At 46.1% G+C, this 24,265-nt stretch overlaps 1 protein-coding gene across 6 annotated transcripts in view; it reads right to left on the bottom strand.

Moving 5' to 3' along the window:
* Rgl1 (ral guanine nucleotide dissociation stimulator like 1) overlaps positions 1-24,265 on the bottom strand; it is a 273,124-nt gene that overhangs the window by 88,524 nt on the left and 160,335 nt on the right. For 2 of the 6 annotated variants that reach the window (XM_013352528.2, XM_005363863.3), the window contains exon 3: positions 18,071-18,181. The exons of 2 other annotated variants lie outside the window; for them this stretch is intronic. In XM_013352528.2, the coding sequence (XP_013207982.1) occupies positions 18,071-18,181 (111 nt within the window). Of the gene's footprint in view, positions 1-18,070; positions 18,182-19,182; positions 19,376-24,265 lie in introns of those variants that run through there. 2 more of the 6 variants (XM_013352529.2, XM_005363864.3) reach the window with 2 other exon arrangements.

Here is a 24,265-nt window from a genome sequence, read left to right on the forward strand (position 1 = left end):
AAAAAAAAAAGTAAATCTGGGAAAATGTTGTTTAGGGTGTGGATAAGGCCAAGGAAAAACAAGTGTCGAAAGAAGTGACATCCACATTACATAATGGAGGGATGCTTTCAATATTTGGTAAGCAGTCATTTTCCCATGGCGGGGGGGTTAGACACCAGTGTTTTCAAAGTTTCATTTCTTTTGATGGAAATGTTTCAAAAATATGTTCTTTTTTTTTCTGCCTTCAAAAGTAGACTGAGTGTGACTTAGCCTTTCACTCACAGCCCAGTAGGCCGCCAACTGTGAACAGGACTGTGGTGTGTGCTTCTAACACAGATAAATGTGCGTATTCCAAAACTAAACAGTTTCACATGCCTTTTCTCATTTTTTTCCCTAGAATTTTTCGGTGTCTTTGGCTTACACGCATTCATTCAGGAGATGCTCATCTGTCGGATATCTGCAGTGTGAGGGAAGGAACAGTCAGCCCACGACCTCTGGAGTCTAGATCCCAGCGGAGGAGTGAAAAACCATCAACAGAGGGGTGTGCTGGGGATGGCATCTGGGGGAAAGAGAGGCAAGCGGGGCACAAGAAATTCCAGGGCAGGAAAGATTGCCCGTGAGTGAGGAGACAGAGAAGACCTCGCTGACAAGGAACATTTGACTCTAACGTTCCCCTACAACTGACAGTTGTTGCGACCAGTGTGTTAGCCTCCAAAATCCCACGTTCTTCAAATCTGCTGCTTCTGGATGGTAAGCAGGCAGTAACCAGCTGTGCTATAGATTAAGAGCTGGCACAATCCTCCTCAAGAATGCCACTCTCCTGGCCTAGCCTCTGAGATGACTTGCTTCATTATTATTAAGTTTCTCTAATTTGATTGATTTTTGTTTGTGTGTGTGTGCGCGCACGTGTGTAAGTGCATGTGTGTAGGGAGATGGAGGCTGAAATCAGTGTCGAGTATCTTCCTTAGTTATTTTATTTCTGTGTATGCATGTGTGTAGGGAGGTGGAGGCTGAAATCAGTGTCGAGTATCTTCCTTAGTTATTTTATTTCTGTGTATGCATGTGTGTGTGTTGTGTTGTGCGTGTATGTATGTTTACAAGTGTGAAGTCACACTGCTTGTGTGTGCATGTGCATGTGCAAGCCCAAAGCTGATGTGAGATGTCTTCCTTACTGTTATGTTCTCCACGTTATGTAATACCGGGCAGGGTCTCTCACTGAGGCACATTACTGCCGAGCCATCTTCCTAGCCCCTGGTGTTTAGTTTTGAAATGTGTTATTTCAAAAAAGGAAAATCTGAAATCCCCAACAGTCCAAGAGTAGTCCTCATCTGTAGAGTTCATATAGATTTTAAACCTCTTAAAACTCTGGCGACCGGGCAGACTGTCATCTTCCACCACACCCCCTGTGACTCCTACACTAGCTGCTCTCTACCCTAGTGTCCTCCGAATGGGATAGTCCAAGCTCCGCCCTCAAGCCTCTTCTATTGTTTCATGTCAATCACTCATTCACGTAATTAAAGATCTATGTCTACTTCACTAACCCGAGTGCTTCTAATCAGGAAATTCAAGCAAATTAAGTCTAAAATGCGCATAGCCGTGTCAGCACCTTCCCAGCAACAGAAGGAAGTCCTGTCCTAAATCTGTTCTGCCAGTCCCCATGCTTCTCCATTCAGACCAGGCCCAGCAGCACCCTGCTGTGGAGGCAGGGATGCCCCACTTCTCCATGAGGACTCAAGTGCATTTCATGTTGATAAGGGAGAGACATTCTCTCAGTGGTGTAGCCCTGGTGAAATGCCCATGTTCCTATAAACCTGTCCACGATGCCATAAGCAATTCTAAAGATACTCAGTGGGTCACGGAGAAAAAGAGACATGAAAAGAGCTAGTTGGAAAGAGGAAGTGCATTGGCATGGGAGGGGAGCAACAGAGGGTCGAGGGTATGTGTGGGTGTGTGTGTTTGTGAGTGTGTGTGTGTGTGATATGACCAAATAAACTACACATAATATAAAAACAAATTATTAGAGTATCAATACATGTTAGTATAAACACTATAAGTAAATACAGATTTTTTTTTTTTTTTTTTTTTTTTTTGGTTTTTCGAGACAGGGTTTCTCTGTAGCTTTGGTGCCTGTCCCGGAACTAGCTCTTGTAGACCAGGCTGGCCTTGAACTCCCAGAGATCCGCCTGCCTCTGCCTCCCAAGTGCTGAGATTAAAGGTGTGCGCCACCACCGCCCGGCATAAATACAGATTTTTAATGTTGACCTGCTCTCATATTCTTTCTTTGGTGTAACAATAAACAAACTTAATACAGTGATTAAGCAGGTTTCTAAATTATGGAGAGATGGCTCAGTGGTTAAGAGCATTGGTTGCTCTTCCAGAGTACCCTGAATCAAATCCCAGCACCCAGATGATGGCTTAGAACCACCTGTAACTCTATTTCCTTAGGCACCAGGTAGATACACATAGTGCACAGACATACATGCAAGTAACATGTACACACGAAATAAATTAGTTAATTTAAAAGACTCTTAAATGTAAGTAAAAAAGCTTCTTACTTAGACTAAGCACTTGCTTAGAGTACAGCACGTGCCCCAAACATAGAAATGTGAAGATTAACAGTCATAGTAATAATGAGCACCAAGAAAAGTCTAAGGCCAGTTCAAGGACTTTTTTCAACTATTCTAGGAGCAAGAACAAGGAAGGGTGTGGCTCCTTGCTGATAGTAGGGTAATTCGGGCTGATAATGCAAGAAAGCAGAACTATCCACCCCCGTCTGTGCTTCTATCTTCCCTATCAAGTAAAAGGCCTTTGAACTAGAAAGGGAAGACCAACACAACAAAGAAGAAACTGGAGCTCAAGAAAGAATAGACGAGAAAGAAGAATACTTAGTCCTTTACTGATTTCACTTCTCTAGAGACAGGAGGCACCAAGTGATCCCAATACTGATGAATGGAACAGAAGCAGAAGGTCCACTGGGCATCTCGGTGGCAGCACGCAAAGGCAGCAAGTGCAGGTGAGTAACTGGAGACCGCCAACGATAGGCTGCTATGTCCACGACTGAGACCAAAATTCCAGATTTGGCTTGCAAATAATGACCACTAGCAGCAAATGTGATACCACAAGAAAAACAACATCATACCAAACTAGCGATCCTTCCTTCGCTGACCCACTGGTACCCCTGGGCTTGCTCACAGTCTCGAAAGACACCAAGCCCATCCCAGCCCAGCTCCGCCCTGCAGTCACTGGGGTCAGGTGGAGATGTGTGAGCTGAGTAGTTGTGAAGCTGGACAGCTCTGAGTTCAAACCCACAGTCAAGCCTGCAGTGGTGCGAGCTTACAGCATAGGACCTCTGGAAACCGACCTGGCAGCTATCGCTGAGCCATTGCTTTACCAAATCAGGATTTTAAAAGACTGAAAACAACCAGGGGAAAAAATGGCTAAGACTACCTAATAAAATTAAATATAGTGAAAGTAAATATTTTCCATATTTAGATGTTTAAAACATCTATTCTCTAAGCACAGGCTTACTACGACAGTTTAACGGGGCTTAATAACAATTCTTATTTTTTTAAAAATACCAAAGAATTTTTGCTAAATATGTCTTGAATGTAACACATTCACAGAGACCTATCTCAAGTTCCATACAGAACACAGATAATTTTAGACAGAACTCTGTGAAAATTGCCAATATTTGGCCATTTTTAACCTGAAACTGCTAACTGCATGCCGTATGACTTAGCAGGAGCTTACATGTTATATCCCACAGTACAGTGTGCTCTGATGTACTGAGAAAGGTCATGGAACTACCTTTCGGGACACCGGAGCTGCTTCATGGGAAAAGCAGCAAGAGAGTTACAGTGACCTCCAAACCTGCTGGGACAAAGCTTCAAAGCCACACAACCCCTACAGAGGCTGGGGTCAGAAGGAATGAATAAGCGGACAAATGAAAGTGCTTGATCAGTAGCCGTCCAAATGCCTGCTGCCTGGTCAGTTTGTCCTGGAATTCTGGTATTTTCTATCTCCCAAGGACCCAACTCCCTTCAAAATCCTGGTGGTGACCAACAAGGCCGGAAGTACTCAGAGAGGGAGAAGCCAAAGCTGCCTGGCCCTGTCTACATCGAGGATGAGCTAACTCGCTGGGGCAGCAAATGCTTCGCAGGCGGTTCCAGTTCAGGGACTCCTAAATGCTGTGCTCTAAGATTCCGTCCTCAAGACAAATACCATGTAAGTCTACAAACTCAGGAACAAAGGTTTGGGGGCTTTTGTGGGCAGCAGTTTTATAAAGATCAAGTGTGTCCAAGACATAACTTTAAAGACTTTGGCTCCGGGAGAAAGAGCTGAAGCGCCAGTCACGTGTTTCACATTTCTTACTCTTGCTGCCAGATTTTTTTTAATTAAGAAAGGAAAAATGGGTCAACTAGAAAGAATTTTTACAACTGTCAGAATAAATACAAGGCCATGTAAGCTCATAAACTTTATTATTGAGGAGAGGACTTTGCCCCTCCCCATGACTGTAAGTGGTCTTTGTTTAGAAATCAGTCTAAACATAGAGCCTTGGTGACCAGCCCTACATCTACTGTATGGTGAGGACATCTTTTCTGGAAGAAGACTGATGTGTTCCTGGATTAGAGCAGCAGCCCCTTCAGACTCCCCCAGCCCCAGCCGGCCTCACACGTCAGCAGGACACAGAAAGGGAAGGCTCTGCAGTCACAAACAAAACAAACTCTACTAAATCTGCTTTGAGCCTAAAGTCACTAAGAAACAACTCACTTCTTAGAAAGAATAACCACCCATGACCACTTTGAAAAAGGTTTTAATAACAAAAACAAAACAAAACACAAGTTCCTTCTAAACTCCAGGGTAACCTTAGGGCTAGGCTCAAAAGGCCAGCCTTAGTGGACAGAACTACAGTGCCTCGTTCCCTTCACTCTGGTGTCTCCTGGCTGAGAGAAGCATTGAGCTCTGCAGGGTGTTGTAGCAGAGGAGTTCCAGACCAGCTCCAACCCCACAGACCCACACGCTCAGACCTGCCTCTGCTAACGCTTCAGATGAAGCCACCAGAACAGTGACTCGCAGACATTCTGACCACGATCCACACGTTTCCGTGGGTTTTGGTTTTTGTTTTTACAAAAGGGCATGTTTTACCTGGGGTCTAGCCTAAACACATGTATTATTAAACAAAAAGTTTTACAACAGTGTCATTCTGGGTATTTCTATCCCATTCTATTCTAATTTTAAAATACTATTTTCTTAACCACTGAATTGATTTCAGAACCCATAACCTGCATTTTGAACATTAAGGTCTGAGAACAACACTGTTTGAAGCCATGGGTAGCTTCTGTAAGTGTCATATTTAAAATGGTGAAGAGAAATATGTTTTTATGAACTTTTAACAATATTTTCTTTAACCTGTCCCACCCAGGATGTCATGATTTTATCATAAGCTCACTACCAGAAATCACTGCGATATTTTATATCATCAAGTCTTCACACGTTGGAGCCGACTTTGCGTGGGCAGTCCTTCAGTCCAGAGGAACTCATTTCAAGTGCTCTGCAGGCGCAGTGACCAGGAGCTACCATCGAGCAGTACAACCCTAGGGCATTTGGTCCGGTGTCCCCCCCCAGCCCAGCCCACACAGTGCTGGGGAGGAAGGCATGGGCCACGCCTGCCGAATCCCCTGCGCACGTAGTCACACACCCTCATCCCACGCTGCGCTATCGGCTCCAGCTCCTCCACAGGCTCCAGAATGCTGATAAGAGCCAGGAATTTCACAAGGAAGAGACCAGAAAGTAGGCTTGTAAGCCAATACCAGACATTTTCACCTGGAGTGCCTCCAACACCGTCTGAGAGCACTGGGGGTGGGGGTGGGGGTCCTGCGGGGTCAGAAACCTAACAAATACCACAAACCAGACAGCAAACCTTAGAGAACTTGCTCTGCTGATCACAAAACTGAACAGAAAGCACAACAACAGTCATATCAAAAAGTATCAGCGAATAAAGGAGCAGGGGGCAATAAGCAAAAGGAAGAACTGTTACTGGTGGGGGATGGGGCAGATGCCTTTATGGCCACGCCTGGAGGCAGAGGCAGGCAGATCTCTGAGAGATCCAAGGTTACAGACACACACACAAAAAAAGAATCCCTCTACTCACAGACAAACACACACACACACACAACTGATACCTCTCAAGTACTGGGACTTATCCACCATGCCTGGCTTTTACAGTGCAGGGGTAGAACCCAGGGCCTCATATACACTAGGCAAACACCCTACAGCTGAGCTGCATTTCCCTTCGTCTCTTTGCCAGTGAGTCCTGATGAGAGGAACACCCTTCAGAAAGCAGACACAACAAGTCTACAACATCCATCTCAGTGAAAGAGGTTGAATTACATTCTAACTCATTATTAGTCAATGTTTTCCTTTATTTAAAAGACTGATCCTGAGCATATAACCAACGACAAGAAATAACTTAGCATTAAATATACATGTTTTAGTTCTGAGATAACCTGGGCTGTGTAGTAAGACCCTGTCTCAAACAAGCAAACATGAAAGCAGATGCCACTGAGGATAGCTAACATCTCAGGTTATGGGAACGCGAAGATTAGTGAAACATGGCCCAAGCCTCAGGGCACTAAAATGAACAGGGTGAAGGAAAAGGAAACTAAAGATCATGGATGATGTACTCCCAACACTCAGGAAGCTGAAGTAGGAAAAACACAAGCTCAACACCAGCCCGGGCTACCCAGTGAGTCTGAGGCCAGCCCTGTCTCAAGCAAACAAAAATATCACTGTGCCAAATGCTGTGATGGAGCTTTTGGTAAGTAGTAAGGACACCCCTACTCCCCCAAAGGCAATAAATCCAGAAGAGGTTAGGAAACCAGACGACAAAAGATGGCATTTGAGCTGACTGGAAAGGTAGGCAGAGCTGTCCATCAGTCTTTGAGACTGGAAGCCTAGCGAGCAGACACAATGGCACAGGCCGTGGCACAGGAAGTGCGAATCGGAGTATGAACTTCACTAGGTATAATGAAGAGGCTCAGGCAAGCACTTCTGCCACTGGTCATCCCCAGTTTATCAAGCGTTTGTCCTGGAGTACGTTCGTTTGGGGACTGTCTCAGTTATAAACAGCTAAGAAGTTAGTTTGTAAAGAATAACATAATCTTCCAACCCCAAGCAAGGGTGGCTCATAGAGAAATGTCTGAGGCAACGAGAGACCTTTCGGGGGGCAGAACATCGGGAGCCCCATGCCACAGGACACCCTGGCTAGCATGGTTTTTGGAAGCTGGTTCACTAGCCTGCGCTGACTACAGTGTCACCGCGTCACATGAGGATGAATGTCACTGTGAGTCCCTTCGTCTGACCACACGCAGTCAGCAGGCAGAGAGAGCTCACTGTTTATCAGGAACAGAGTGAGCAAGTCACTGATTAAGCCACTTGGTATAGGAGACTTAATTTTCAGCTCGTGCTCTGGGTACAAGGGTCGGTTAGCCCCACAAATCAGATGAGAGCAAGCACAGATTAACAGCATGGGTCCTGAGGTGCGACTCTCTCAGCGGGATAAGACAGCGTCACAAGATGCTCAGGAGAGGCCCATTTGAATAGAAGGAAGGTCAGATCTGTGGCCAACCAGTCAAAAACCCTGGGGACTATTTTTAACCCAGAAAGGACAGGAAGGAACAAGAACAAAAAAAGGAACTCACACAGGAGAGATGGAAGGCAAGAAGGAAGCATCTGTAACAAGCAAGTGAAAGGCAGGGAGGAAAAGGGGACTTTAGACCTGTGTCTCCGATGCCACGGGAAAGGGGCTGGGGTGGGAAGGAAGCTCGGAGAGCAGCCACAGGACGACTCGAAGGAAGCGTTTTAAATGCCTATGTTGTAGGAAGGTGGGTTCTGGGTGGTCAGTAATAGTCTTGCCTCTGGCATTAGGTCACAAGTTTAAATCCACATTGGCCTCAAATTGAGAGCTGATTTTGCTATTGCTTTACCACTCTCTGTGCAGAAAATTAAAAGTGCCAGCGAGAAAAGGAGCATCCAAGAGAGAAGTGGAAAGCTTTCCTGTGCTAGATGCTCACAACAGCTCTCTTCAGAGTCCTGCGAGGAAGGGTTATCCACAGACAATCCCAGGCTCGTCATCCTCACTGCACCCAACTAGGTGGGCAGCAGGTGGGAAGAGGAAAACACAGCCCATCTCCTAGAGAATGAGGGGAGGGAGGTGGGACTAAGGAGCAGAACATGTCCATCAGGCCCCTGGGTGGTGAGTAGAGAGGCTAAATAACAAGAAGGATTCCCTCTGTTTGTACTAGGACTCGGAGATAGATATTAGCTAACTAAGTAATCTCATACACCCCATAGGCAGAAGGGAAAACAAGCGCTACCTCACCTTACAGAACCACAGGACTTAAAGATCATGTGGCAGTCTCAGAGTCAAGCAGTTCACTACTGGCTTGGGACTCAAGTATTCTAACCCATCAGCAAGTGGACAATGAGAGGTTTTACCATTGCCCCACACCGTATTGAGGACCTGCAAGCACAATTTGTTAGTGCCCTAAATATTGTCCAACTGAGTCTAATATAATGAAATAGAACTGTTTCCTCCCTTCCCATTATCCACCAGAAATATCACAGGTAGAAGACAGAACACTGCCACTACTGGGTATCTTTACAAAGTCTATCATTTTTCAAATTTTATATACCTGTATGTGTATGTGGGGGGTGCTGTGCCCATGGAGGCCTGAGGAGGGTGTTGGATCTCCCAGAACTAAAGTTACAAGTGATTGTAAGCCACCCCTACCGAGTGCTGGGAACTCAACACCAGTCCTCTGCAAGAGCAGCAAGGACCCCTAACTACTCCCACCCTGTTAAAAAAAAAAACATAAAAATATTACCATCAAATTAAGTCTAGAAAAACAGAAGGAGATTGAAATGCAAACTACTGGCCCCTGAGGATTTAGCCTTGCACTGTGCAGGCGGGCAGACACAGAAAACACCAGATACTCATGAGGGTTCATCTTGATTATCCCCTGGCTTGGTCCAGGACCCACACACTAGTAAAGCACACTCTGGATCGTGTCTGTCCGTGAAGCCGGGCAGCAAGAGCACTCTGACAATTTGGACTTAATCTGTTTCCAGATTTAGGACCTAAAGTGACTGTTGGGAGGTGGTGACACAAAGATGGACCCTGACTGAAGAAGTCGGTCCCTGGGGATGTATCCTCGGAGCAGTGTCTTGTACCACATACCTTTCCTGTCACTTCTCCTCTGCGTTTCCTGTCCACAGCGCTACAAACTGTTCCTCCACCCTCTCCCTCCCATGACAGACTGAAACTTCCAAAGCTGTGAACACACCAAATTCCTTGAAGCACTTATATATAGCATTTTGTCAGAGCCATGAGAAAGGGAACTATTATTTGAATAAGCAAGTTTTACGAACCCCTGCCATGGTTTGGCCTTGCACTACTGCGTGTAAAATGAGAGAACAGAGATGGGGACATGCTTAATACAGTTTCCTAAGCAACCTGAGGTTGCTCATAATGCCAAGCTTCAGGGGGCCATGTAGCAGAGCCATACAGACCTCTTTAAAGCTCTTCAGCTGGGCTCAAAAGCAGCTTCCACAGTGGGGAGCAGACGAGGTCCTCTAGCTAGTGAGCAAGTGTACACCAGATTGGAGGCGCTATGCGAGCACCTTGCTAGCGTGAGTCATTCCTACCCCAGAGCAATGAGATCAGAAAGCCAATGGATCCTCTCTACAGCAGAGGGACCCAGGCTTAGAGGGAGGGGGTGCACAACCTCTTAGCTCCAGCTGGTCCAGCACGTGGGAGGCCGAGATGAATTTTCTAAGCAGATTTATCTGATTCCATCAAGCAGGCTTCCTAACCCAGGCCCCCCAACAGGAAATATCCCTGAGAGGCAAGCACAGCCAGGAGGGCCCAGCTCCTAGGAAAACACAGCAGAGTTCAAAGACCAGCGTGCTAATTCTCTAGCCAGGCCTTGAGGGTGCTGGGCTCTCCCTGCTAATGCTTGCTTAAGTAATTTTTAAGGAAGTCTTTGTTTATTGTGTCTGCCATTCGAAGTCAACCTTTGGACAGAGACGGCCAGGTTTTTCCTGATGCCTTGCACACTAACCCAATGCTTCCGATTTCCTGAGTTTTCCATTTGAGGTTATCAGTTACCTCAATGAACAACCTCAAGTGTTGCACTTTCAACTGGGGAAGGACCATAAAGCACTGTATTTTTAACCAGCTTCTAATTCAGCTTTGGTTATTTTTACCTATATCCATTAAATGTCCGTGTGTTTAATTTTGAGATAAGAACCATCCACAGATTCCAAGCCCGCCGCCCCGGTGACGATGCCGCAGGCCTGTGACTAGACAAGAGTCACTAGTGAGGGCCAGCAGAGACTCGGCTGGTGGGGTGACCAACAGCAGCCACTCTCAGCAGAAAAGACATGGTCTGGGCCTTCTAACTGTCTTTAGAATTATGAAATAAAAGATTCGGCCTTGGCTTCACTTTTATGAAAGATGAAAATATTCAAAAAGGGAAGCATTGTTGAATACTTGACATAAAGCAAACATACCAGAAACCTCTGGGATTTATGTACATGGGATACGGTTTACTGTTGAATTCACATAAATGGATTACATTGAGCAATAAAAAGCTAGAAGATGTCAGGATTTGTTTGTTTGTGGTTTTAATGAGAGTTCAAAACCTATCTAAAACCACTGACAATCATCTCTTCCAGAACTGCCACCACCGGTACCCTGAGGAGTCACGTTCTGGACAGTAAAGAAGAAATGGCTTTGGAGAAAGAAGCTAGAGAGGCCCCATCATCAGAGCAGAGCCTGGGCCACAGCAAGGCTGAGACCCAGCCTTTCTACAGTGGGGGCTGAAGGAGCCACGTAAGAGCAGGTTTTCTCTATGTGCACAGACTTCCTGCAGCAGGCAACTAACTGGTTGCCTACTGAACGCTGGGGGCTCGTTCTATCTTTATTCCTCCGGTGCTTCCTCTATTTGTAGTCTTAAAAAAAAACTAAAGGCAGTTGTCAGATTACAGTTAGTCAGGCGATCTCAACGACCACATGGCCAAGAGGTGACCAAAGGGTGAGGTTTGATCAATTATCCAGTGAAAAGTGACAGTATAAATACACAAGTCCTGGAAAGTAAAGGGTGAGAAAATACTTGCACATGTAGGCTGTAGGGAGAGAGGGGGCAGAGGGAGAGAGAGCCAGCAACCGCAGTGATCCTCCAAAGGCAGGAATGCCAGCAGCCCAGGCACACAGGGGCAGGGCGGGCTGGACACTGAGTAGGGACAGAGATAAAAAGCAGAACACCTAACTGTAAAATGTCTTATGTCCCTAACAACGTGACTATTAGTTTAAATGCTGTTGTCTAGAATACAGCTCTTTGATAACAGGACAGTGGGCTCTGCATTCACTCTCCCGGCCTGTCTAGAGATACAGTGTTTCCTTCACAGGGAAAAACAGAAGAACCAGGCCACAGAGTCCTCTGGAATCTGAGAAGCTATGCAGGGCTCCCTGCCTCTGTCTTGGTGAGCTTTCACTGAGATTAGGTCTCTGGTCACCACGCATCACACACACCCAGACCTGGAGTTTCCCCTCCTGGGAAAGGAGGCATTGCTAGTGCGTTACCTTAGTACATTTGACCCAAGAAGAGGACAGTGACACTGTCCCCAAGAGAGCAGGCCAGCTTTGGTCTGGCCAGTTCATGAAAAACCAAGTGTCCAAGACCTCTGCCTGCCTATGGGACCCCATCTACCCCACCACCACCACAGACATACAGACAAGACAGACAGACAGACAGACAGACACACACACACACACACACACGACACTCACTCCTCCCCAGGCCTCTTCACTTTGCTGTCATTGTCTCCCCTCAGGTCTTCACCCCAATACCACACATGCCTCCTGTGGGGTCCCCTGGCTCCAGTCGGGCTTCCTTCCACCACATCCTCCCTCATTCTCCTTCAGACTCCGTTATTACTCTAAAACGCACATCTGGTCACACTGCCCTGTTTAAAGCCCTTCGTTGTGATGGCCCCATCATAGGGCAACTCCAATTCCACAGCTTGGTGTCCTCAAAGCTAAGAGTCACGACTCTCCATGCCAGGTTCCTGCCTTTCTCTCCCGCCCCCTTTCTTGTCAATCTCCCCACCAAGTTCCGGCCTCTCCCCCAGGCTGAGCCTCACAAAGAAATCCCACCGCTGGCCTCCCTGCCTCCCCACACACTGTGCTCTCTGAAGTGTCAGGGCCCTAAGACCAGCTTTAGGCCCCTCCTCAGCCATGGTCCTCCATGGAGGAGCCCTCCCTGCAGCACAGCACACCTGGGCAGCCCACCACCCCTGTCTCTTCATGGTCCCCAGCAGATATCACATCCACCACACATACTGGAATCAGGTTGGCTTTTTGTGTCCCCTGCTTGTAACCCTTTTAGAAGGCTGTTTCACTGAACTCTGCATCCCCATATTTAGCATGTTATCTGTGAAATGTTGATTGTGTTTGCCCGAAAATGACCCAGAAGCTAGCTCCAGAGAACTCCACGGCAACTCTGAGCAACTAGCCACACCCATTGGCCAGCCACAGACAGACTGCTGGCTTGAGTCTCTCAGGGAATGAAGCAACCTGTAGGACTGCTCCCCCTTTCCAGCACTTGTCTTGCTCTGCTTATAGAAACTGACTTCTCTGCCCAAGCACACATCACGGCAGAGATGCTTTCCTTGACTGTTGTGCATGTTCTAAGGCAGCGTGTGGATGGGGGTCACGGCAGAGTCCGATCCCTTAGAAGGGGAAGTGTAAAAGGAAATTATGCTGGGGAGAAAGGAGACGAAAACACACAGGCCAGTGCCATGGCAGATTCCGACAACGAGCTAACATGGAGAGGCCTGCCATGTATCTCTCTATTTCTTTCTTAATTCAAAACTCCAAAGGACTTACCATGTAGCTTAAGAGAAGTAAGAAAGAAATACGTCTGTCGTAGGAATAGGATGCATACTTTTAGGTATAAAGAGTTAATATACCGCAAAAGTTCATTCTGCTCTTATTTACTAAAGGTAGACATGGGATTTTGAGCATTTGTGAACATTTTATTTATTATTTTTATATATTTATGTTTTGCCTGTTTACCACATGCATGCAGTACCCAAAGAGGCCAGAAGAGGGCGTTGGATCCTCTGGGACTGGAGTTCAGAGGATTGTGAGACACCGTGTAGTGCTGGGAATCAAACCCAGATCATCTGGAAGAGCAGCCAGTGCTCTTACCCACCGGGCCATCTCTCCGGCCCCTAGACAAACATTTTTTAAAGTAAATTCAGTATTCTATGGATCGACAAACTGAAATGGATATTCTTACCATTTCTTATTCCTTATGCAGACCTCAAGAGAATTTTAAAGCACCGAAAGACAAGAAACTGGTATCTCAGGCAGTTCTAATGGCTGCGCGGTCTCGGTTGGCGCAGGCTACCTCATTATTGAACTAATCACTTGAGAAACATGTTCCCAAGGTCAGAATGAAAAATACCAGTTGCTTAGTTTTCAGATGGCTGCTAAATTCTGAGCTTTACTTTCCAGAGCCTAAATTAAACACTCCAGCAGTTGAGCCCATGATGAAGACAGGGATGACCAATAGTGAACCAGAGGCTCCTCTGGGGCTTATCTCCTCTCAATTCCAACCCCACTCCTCTTTCCAGCCACACAGAACCGCACTGCTTGGCAGGACTTAACTCACATACGGCCCTTCCTTCCCTAGAGCTCCTCCACAGGCAGGCACAGTCGGAGCTCAGGGTTTTAAAAGGCACTGGGAATGTTTTGTTGTTGTTGTTGTTGTTACAAAGAATAATCACTATCTTTGTGTGTGCCCTGCTCTGTTCCAGAAGGAATGTTGAGACAGCTATAAATAATCATTACTTAATTGATTTTCTTGCTCCCACACCCCTCTGCTCCTTATAGGCTCACGTCTTCATAGTGATTTGGCTTTAAATGAGAAGCAACCATACATTCATATTAATCAAGACAATATTAGTCCCACAAAGAAGGATGAAGCATGATCTATCCATCCAACAAACATTTAATGGCTGTAGTTACATGATTCCATCTAGGGGAAGTATAAACAAACAGACAATTACAGCAGCATGAGGTAAGCACATAACAAGGCCCCGGATGCTCTGGGACACACAGAGGCACAGCTCATCTGAGTTCCAGCATCCAAGTTAGTTGACAACTCAGGGAAGCGCCCCACAGGAATGTAATATGCACAGCAACACCACGGCCACTATCAGGGAGAGTCCACACGTACAGTGTGACCGAGAAGGAATGCCTCCATCCATAGGTCACCAGCGTACTCCCACAGTCCACCTACAACATACATCTACATACGCTTCCCACATCTTTTTATTTCTGTAATCCATCCTCTTCTAGTTTACTGTTGTCTCCTACTTACCAAAACTTTCAACTCATCAAGAGTTAACTGTGCAAGAGCGTGACAAGCACTAGACACTGGAAAGTGGGTATCAGGACCATACCACAGGGTCACATGACTACTGAAGTATAGAAGTGAGAAAAACCACAAGACTACCATCCCCTGACCCAGTCCACTCCCCGAAGGATGTAAAGTGAGCCTGTTACTAACAGTTCAATGTTATGCTTATCCTAGGTGTATGCTTCTCTGGGCCACAAATCTGTCCTGCTCTGCAGACTCCAAAGCCCCTTCCCAGAATGCTCTTCTCCTGTCCCTTCAGGGACTTTTCCTACTTCAGAGAACATTGGTATTTTCCAATTCATTGTTCCTGTCACTGTGGATGCATACTGCAATGGTGGTATCAAAGACAAAAAACGAGTTGACCAACTGCCCTTCCAAAATGCTACAAACTAAAAGAACAGTTGGCTGAAATTAATTTCTAAAGTCTCTTCCAGCCTTAGGCTTGTGTGAGTCTATGGCTTGACTGGAGCCACTTTGAGGGATATGCGTTGGTAAAATTGTCCCAACTTTAGGTATTATTGTAAAGAAAAAATGGGTCAAATTTCATTGCTATTGTCAATATACCCACACTGCCAATGGGAAAGACTACCACTGCATGTCTGAGCAAGCCAGGCCCGGATCACACTCAGTATCTGTTTTAGGACCATTGCCATAGGGTTCTCAAATGATCACAAGCAAAAGCACCAACTTAAGAAAAAAATAGTATGACTTAAGTGTTTTGGCTTATGTACTTCATATCTAAGAATGTGTAATTATTCTGTACCTTTTTAAGATTTACTTGCTTTATGTGTATGAGTGTTTCGCCTTCATGAAGGTATTGCATCTCCTGGAACTGGAGTTCCAGGTGGTTGTGAGCCACCATGTGGGTGCTGGGAACCAAACCTGGTTTCTCTGCAAGAGCAACAAGTGTTTTTCACAGTTGAGCCATTTTCTGGCCCCAAGAGTGTAATTATTTAGTTATACTTCCTAGAACTGAATATTAATTAACCTGAATCTTACCACTAGAAAATATAAAAACTGTGGTCCATCTTTGGAAACTTGGTTTGGTTTGGGGACTGTTGTCATTGTTGTCATTTACACAGGGCCTGAGGCAGCTCAGTCTGCCCTGAAATCACCATGTGGAAGAGGATGACCTTGGATTCCTGATGCTTTCTGAATAACCTTTCTGAATAGCACTACAAACCCAGTACCAAGGCTATGACCACACTCACATGCCAAAGGACCTCATATACTTCTATTAGGTGCCAAACTTTACACATCCTAAGTGATAAGCCTATCAATAAGATATACATCATCATAATCCATCTCATAATTTGCAGCTCTGGCTATCAATCAAAGCATAAAGAAGATCAGACTAGTTCTGAAATCCTGCACCAGGAGTGATCTCTAGGGGAAACATGCCCGAAGTGTCCTTGTTCTTGGGCACCAATGATATCCTCAAGTACTATGGAAACAGCCTTTAGAGTCTGGGTAGTTCTTGACAGCAAAGAGCTAACATGTACAAATCCAGCCTGTACTATTTCTGAACTCTATGACCCTGTGAGCAAGTGACTCACTCTGGGCATTGTTTTCTTATATATAAAAGAAAAAGGCTTCATAATGGCACCTCCCCCATAAAAGCTGTTGTCAGATCCCAGTATGTATGAAGCGTCTTCCTCACCTCAATCCCATTAACTCTAAAATTGTCCACTTTAAAGAATGCTGAATAGGTTACTGGAATGAAGGAAAACAAACACGAGGAAACCAACTGGGAGAAAAGAGAAAGATTTCATAGTTTCCGTGTCTCAACTGCTTGAGTCAAATTAAGTCTGGGGTTTTCAGACACCAAAAACAGAGCTTCTCCACAGGGCACCTAAGACAAGAAAGCAAGTGGCGTTTAAGGTGAAGAGTTCTGACTTTTGATGAGGTGTGATATCCCCAAGTCACTTGTCAAATTGAGGAGGGTAGGATTCCTTCAAGAACCAGTAACAATTTCACATGATCCTTCTCAATATCTCAGACCGACGGTTTCATTCAGAGCCAGCTATTCTGAACTCTATAAATCTAAGGCTACAGAAAGAAGCTGGATGAGGGGAGAAGTGGAATCCAGTGTAATCACTAAGTGGCTGTCAACATCTAAATGAGAGACAGTTTATTTGGGGTGGGGTCCCCTGTATGCGCCCACTATGCTCCTCGCTACCATATCTGGCTGAACACCAACACTGCCACCCATGCAACATTTGTATCATTAGAGGGAGGAGAATGGCCCAGAAACGCAAAGGCTATTTGAAGACGACTGCTTCAGAGCTTATCAATCATTTAGAAATAGCCATACAGGTCAACACCATGCCAACATCACACTTAAATAATATACCAATATAATAAAGCCAAGAGAAGCAACACAGCGACTTGCCAGCGCTCTCCACACAGTTCGTGTTAGGACCACGTTCTGAGTAAGGCACATGCCTGGTACGGAAAAACTGCTACTTTTCATGGAGAAAGTGCCTGTCTTTGTAGGCCACATTTTCGGAGTCACCAACAAACTGTCCTAGTCCAAAGTATCCTGACATAGAAGCACAGAAATCTGAGCAGGGAAGGCCAATGTGAGAAAAGAAAAATCCTGTGTCAGCAGCCATGGCAGAAGATTATGGCCCCTGGCCTCCGGCCTCCAAACACTGAGACTTACAAGTCATGTTGCCTCTGCTCCTCCCAGGACAGCCTGGACAGTCCACACTTTACCTGGAGACACTGTTCCAGACCTTGAGTGTTCTGAAACTAAAGTCGGTAAGTTGCAATGCAGGTATTTGCTCCCCACTTCAGGTCATCACCCACAAAAGCCCCAGCATGGCTCTATCGAAGCCAAGAGAACACCCTCCAGCCATCGCTTCTTCCCTCTCCAGGTTCCCATGTCATCCATAACCATTCTCTTCTCCAGCTAAAGAATTCCTTCCTTCTCCCACATGTCCTCCCAAGGAGTGCTCCTGCTGCCAGGCTTTTTGTCTCACACAGTCCTTCATTTGGGATGTGTTGAAAGATTCACCGGATCAAATTAAGAACTCACATGATCCTCCCCAATAGTTTATGGAAAGCAGCTTTTACCAAGTGTCTCCACTCCATGCCCCATACTCTACAGGCAAAGTCCCAATCCTAAGTATGCATCAGCCTCCTCCCACACTAGAAAGAAGGTCACAATGGGAACCTGCCCCCTCAGAAGAAGCAGGGTAACAGCCTGTTGCTTGTGCGTTCTTAGTTTCTGGGATAAGGGAAGAAAGGGTGCCTTCTGGACACAGTGGCTATGACACTTGCAGAACTAAGCTATGCTTTCCGGCCGGTTCTCCGTGTGTCTGTCATCTTCTGCCATGCCACCCCCAGTCTGTTTGCCAAGTACCTCAAGATGTTTCCGGAAGGTTCTGAATTATTGACAAACTTGGGGAAGATGCGTTGGAAAACACCAAGTACTAAAACAGGCCTGTACAGCTAGTGCAAACACTTGGCCATCAGCAGTTTCCTTTTTAAGGCCAACGGGGGGCGGGGGAGAGACTGCCTTGGCTAAATAATAATGATATTCACAGAAGAGCAGACACTGATGTCCCAAAGTTCAGGATCTAGGGAGCTCTACTCACCCCTAGCCATCTCGCTCCTTTATTGGCCGCCTGTTGAATCTGGACTCTTTTGAGGGTGACATGGTAAACAGCTCCTTCCTCAACTTCTTCACCCCAGTCCTGAATCGAGCTCTGCCAGGCATGGGATAAAGAGAAAGAAAAAGAGGGTCGTTGCGTGTGCTGTTGTTTTCTTCCCCTTGCTAACCACACTCCGAACTGCTTCCCTGCTTCCAGCAGCACTCAAAGCCCAAGATGGGCTGTTGGGAATACATATTCCAATCAGAGCATACAAGACACATTGCAATAGGCAAGGCTGAGATTGTCTTGGCCCACAGCCCTTTCCTGTGGTATCAGGATCCTCTGACTTCTCCAGTTCAGTTATTTTTCCTAGACTAGCCACATATCTTAAATCCTTTTTTTTTTCATTTTTTTTTCTTCATAAGGAAACTGTGGTTTAATTTTGATCAAGTCTGTCCCTTTAAGTGAAACGAAAAATAACTCACTGGCAAAAACAAAAGTTTATCCCTCAGAGTCTAAGTGCTCAAACATTTGAGCAATGTCGTTTTTAAACTCCCGCAAACACGTGTGTTAATGCCAAAAGGGCTCTTTGGGAAGTGAAGTTGTATGTCTTTTTCTCCTCTTACTGTTTTGGAACCCAAGAAAGTTAGGGGGAATGGGGAAAGTTTTTATTTCCGTAAAAACAACTCCGGCAAGTGCAGAGAAAGCCACACATCCTCATGCAGCTTCCACTGAAATTCACACAGCGACCCCGTGGATAGCTATGCCCCCTGCTAAATCTGGGATCTGCCTTGAAGGACTGCTGCGGGGAGGCAGAGGCTGCATCGCTACCCCAGACTGACTTTCAAGCTCTTTCCAAGCTCTGCTCTCCTGACACGCATCTGTCCCAGACACCCCGCGGGCGATGCCTGAGTACACAGGCAGCCAGCGTTTCTAGGGAGAAGAGGCGCAGAGAGGGAGGGACACAAAGCAGAGTGAGAAAGCTCCCTTGGAGCGCGGGTCCGGGCGGCTCCGATCACTTCGACAAGACTCTAACCACCCGGCCCGAGAAAGCGGGAGGTGGGAAGATTCCCCCAGCAGAGAAGCGTCCGGGAAAGGCAGGGAACTCGCGTTACCATTTTAGCTTGCCAAAGCAATTTCATTCTCAGTTTTCTCTCCGGTACGCGAACACTGCATGATGCGCCCTGCTCCGAGGCAGCCCTGGCGTCTCTCTGGTCCGGCTCCGGGTCCCCGCGCTTCCCACGCGTCCTGCTGCCCCGCCGCCGCCGCGCGCGACTCGGCCACAAAGGAGAGCGGCCAGCGAGCGAGCGAGCAGCCCGGGAGCCCGCGGCCACAGACTCCTCCCCGCCACTCCGTGATGTCAGGCTTTCCTGTTTGTGCTTGCGAGCGCACTCTAACTTTCGGAAGCCCCGCGGATCAAGGCAGTGAGCAATTGTTTCTCCAGCTCTGGAGTGGTTGGAAAACGATGCTTTCAAGTAGACCGGTTCATGGGGGGGGGGGGGGAGTTCCTGGTGGCCACCAGGTGCCAAAATAGAACCATGTGTGCCACACCACATGTGTGTGCGGCCTCCGCTGCCTGCTTCGCTGAAGGAAACTGGGGAAATTCAGGATGAAGGACACTTGTGTGATCTGCTTGCTATTTTGGAGTAATTAAATCAGAGGGCCCTCGGCTTCAGAAAAGCTTCTTATTAGGATAAAGTCAGAAGATACCTGGGTATCTAAAAACCGTGCCCGGGGGCTCTATCCTACCAAGCACCTGCAACTGCCTGGACTGTTCCTATAGTCCATTCTTGTTCATTTCCTTCTTTTTGACAAAAGGTGGCCCTGGCTAGCTTTGAACTTTTGGAACTTTTGTGGCAATCCTCCTGCTTCTGTACCCTGAGTTCTAAGATTACAGGCAGGCATCAGTTCCACCACCTGTCCTGATAAGGCTTAGTTAAGGCCTTCTGGCTACTGTGGGTGAGGGCAGACAAAGTTGGGGAGGGTCTTGCTGGATCTGACAGTATGTGGCATGGGCCATAAGTGGTCCTGGGGTCTCTGAAGACCCTGTGAATGGCCATGGGTTGTCTGTACTGTGAGGACCCAGTGAGATTAACTGCAGCAGGGAAAGTCCTTCAGAGGATGCTGCTGGTGAGAATTTTATCTTAACACAAAGATCTATGTGCGACAATACATTACATTTTAAAAGATCTAGTTTCAATAAATCAACAGAAAGAGATAACTGGTTACAATGCAGCCAAACCCCCTTCCAGAACTACACACCAATCACAAAACCCTTAGGGCTCATTTGTTTTATAGGCGTCACGCCCTGATCAATTTGAAAAAGACTTCCTCCTAACTGCTGTGCTAAGGCATAGCACTGAGCTTGATTAGTAATAAATACATCATGAGCTGAAATGTCAGGAAATCAAATGAGCCATGTCCCCAGAAGAGCAGAAACGACAGACAGCAAGGGCTGTCGGCGCACTTCATAGTGTCCTCAAGTCACTCCGTCAGAAGCTCCTCGGACAGCCCCAAGCTTCAGGAGTCCAAGACTGTGTAGGGAGAAGAATGTCCTTTTTCAACCAAAGTGCTGTTTCAGAAATTTAAATATCAAATACGTCCACAAACATACACACATACACACATTCCTTCCACTGTGCTCAGTGCTTAGGACAGAGTATCCCAGGAACCCGGGAGAAAATAGTGGGGGCCCTACCTCAGACTTCTTAGGCCTTCCTCAGGGCCCTGGGTCACACCTGGAAGACCTATTTGGTGATCCTGAAGACAGCAAGAGACAACCAAGGACAGAAAGTAACCCTTGAAATTGATTTTATCAGTGCTCTAACCCGATCTGGACTGTAAATCTGAAGTGTATTGGAAAACTCCTTCCTAGATAATCAGTTTCTTCTCTAGAAACTCCTGGAGAAGGTGGCTTGGACCTCAGAAGCCCCTCCCAGGTGCTCTTCTCTCCCTCTCATCCTATGGCAGCATCTTGATTGGGCACCTGCTGTGGAAAGGGAGGAAGAAGAGGATCCAGCTCAAACCCGGACTTGCAGTGCAATCAACTTAGATAATGGACTGAACTGTAAGCTACCCAATTAAATGTTTTCCTTTAGAAGAATTTCTGTGGCCATCGCGTCTCTACAGCAACAGGAACTCTGACTACGACATACACTAAGTGGAAATGAATTTTTAAAGGGAAGATGGAAGGGAGGTGGAGAAGGGAGAAGAAAAGGAGGTAAGTACATTGAGGTGCCATGTTGATAAAGACACAGAGAAAAGGGATCCCCGTATACTGTTAGGAATGGAAGCAGTATCTACTATGAAAATCAGTACAGATGTTACTCAAGAAGTCAAAAATGCATCTACCATAGGATTCAGTGATACCGATTCTGGGTATTTATAAAAGTATGTAACTCCAGATCTCTAAGATACACCTACACTTCCGTGTTTATTACAGCATTATTCACCATGGCAAGTACAGAGACAGTCCAGCTGTCAGCCAATGGATGAGTGGTTAAGAGAAAATGTGATGCAATGGATTGTCCAGCTTTTAGAGAGACACAATTCCTGTCATTTGTGACTACGTGGATGGACCTGGAAGATGCTATGCTGAGGGAAAGAAGTCAAGCTCAGAAAGACAATGTAAGATCTCTCTTCCATACAAAATCTGAGTAGCCAAACACATACAGTCAGAAAAAAAATGGTGACGCCTGGTGGGTATGGGAGTCGGAGGCTAGGAAGGTAATGGCCAAAGAATACAAAGTTTCAGTAATATGAGATCATTTTTGCATAGGGCCTATAGCTACCATATTGTGCATTTTAAGGTACCTGAGAGTAGATCTTACATTAACATGATAGCAACAATAATAATGGAGCAGGAAGAAACACTGAAGAAGATGCACCTGTCCTTGCCTTGATGGTGGTGATGGTTTCATGACTTTGTCCTGATCTCCAAGCTCATCAAATTATAAATATTAAATATATACACAGGTCATGTGTCACTCACACCTTAATGAAGTCACTTAAAAAGTTTGTCTTGAAAATGGCAATGCCAACACAAGATGGCTAGAAGTAACAAAACCTCAGCTTTGTCTCCCCAGATTCAAGACTGGCCTAAAATAGCCTATGCCCAGTCAAAAGTTTAGAGGAGCCAGGTGATGGTGGCGCATGCCTTTAATCCCAGCACTTGGAAGGCAGAGGCAGGTGGATCTCTGTGAGGCCAGCCTGGTCTACAGAGCAAGTTCCAGGACAACCAAAGAAACCCTGTCTCAAAAGGCAAACAAACAACAGTATAGAGGAAAGCAGCCCTAAGAGAGAAGGGGTAATAGCAATAACTGTGGGAAGAAAAGGAAGTGAGTGGTCTCTCGTCCCTCCATACCTTGCCTTACTCCATCCTCCCCACAACGACTACCTACAGGGCAGCCTATCCTACTCACTACTAATAGAGTTGAAACGAAACTGGTAATTGTCGTCTGCAATAATTTTATTAATAACTATGCCTTCAAATCTCCATAGATCCCTAACAACAATTTTGGAGGAATAGATAACAAATAAATCAGATACTTGTTAACTTTACCTCCAGCAAGAGTTAACCATGGTTGAAATGCGAGGCCCTCGATCCTCTGGACAACCCCATGAATGCTTCTTTCTCCCTGGTCATCAGATTTGCAGGCTATGCTGCTTAGCAATAGCTTCCCACACTCAGTTTCCCAGTATCACCTGGGCACTCTCTTATGGTTGTTTCCAGTGTGAAAAGCGGGCTTGGGCTGGGGGTGCAACTCATTGATAAAGTGTGTGTTCAGTATGTACAAGGCCTTAGGTTCAATCGCCAACCCTACAATAAAATAAAGAAATAAAAAGTAAAAAAACCCAAACCCTGAGGTCGCCACAGTCGCCTGCTTTGTGCTTGAACTTTCAACCTTGTTTTGCAAAGGATAAGGCACCGGTCACGCTTGGTCAAAGATGAATGTCCTTTAAACAACAGTCACTGTCATTTTCTCAACTCAAAGTGACCTTGTTAATCATCACAGAAATACTATAAGGTATCAACTAAAACTCTCAATGTTCTGCAAGTAGATTATTCCATTCATGCAGGCAAATTATAAGCCAATTTTAGACAGCCCTATTGTAACTAGAGAAAGGGCTGCCCTAAGGGATGGAAAATGAAGAAGGAGGAAATATAAGTAAATACCATTCAGCAACTGGCAGGCCCAAGGTGGAGGACTCCTGTGGCCATGACAGCAAATGCTCTTCAACTAATATTTTCGTCATTTGTTGTGGTTACCTCTAACTGCTGGCGATGCTTACCTATAGAGGAAGCCGAGTTATGGGACACCATTCATACCTGTGGCTAATACACATCAATGCCTCATCTAATTACAGATCTCTGTGAAAGAAAAAAGGACACAGTCAGAAATGTGTCCACAGAGATGAAACAATCAAACAGAGCAATCAGCTGACGCATGCGGCCAGGTTCTGTGTGGCATGTAACAACACACTGTTACAGAGAGCACGGTGAGTGAGTGACTCTGGAAAGAGTTACTAGACAATGAGCCAGATTACCTTTTCTTCCCCAAAGCTAAAGTGTGGTATTGAAGTAGGAGTGAGCCTCAAGAAAGGGAGACTGGCATGGCAAAATGGCAAAGAGCAAGGGCTCTTCAGTCAAACACCTAGAGTCGAGGTCTAGCACAGCCACTTCACCCCAAGGCAAGATCTTCACTCCAAGCCTCCTGGTCCTATGAAGAAGATAGGAAATGCAAACACAACTGTCATTGGCTCCCAGTATTAGTTGAGATAATACACATCAAGCCTTTAGAACAGCACCCAATACCTGGGGACTACTCCACGCTAATTGGCAGTAGGAGCCGCCATGTGTTGTTAGGTTAAAGAATTACAAAAGCTACAGGAAAGTAATGATACTAAAAATCTAGCCACTCTTTGAAGTAGCTCAAGATTCTATAGCTTGAAGACAGAATTTCACTCTACAAAGATCACAGAGAGCCCTAAGCCTCATAGTGTTCAGTCCGGTGAACAACATTTACTGAGTTGCTACAGTCCCAGAAAAAGGCAGCGCTTAGGGTTCCTGCCTACTTCAACCCATTCTGTTCCCTCGCAGTAGCCAAAGCATCTTTTCCAATAACATTACCATCTCCTCCTGCTCTTTACCCCTCTGGGGACTTCCTGTCGCCAAGGACAGCCTAACTGCTTCCTCCA

Source organism: Microtus ochrogaster, assembly GCF_000317375.1.
Source record: "Microtus ochrogaster isolate Prairie Vole_2 chromosome 6 unlocalized genomic scaffold, MicOch1.0 chr6_random_2, whole genome shotgun sequence".
NCBI lineage: Eukaryota > Metazoa > Chordata > Mammalia > Rodentia > Cricetidae > Microtus > Microtus ochrogaster.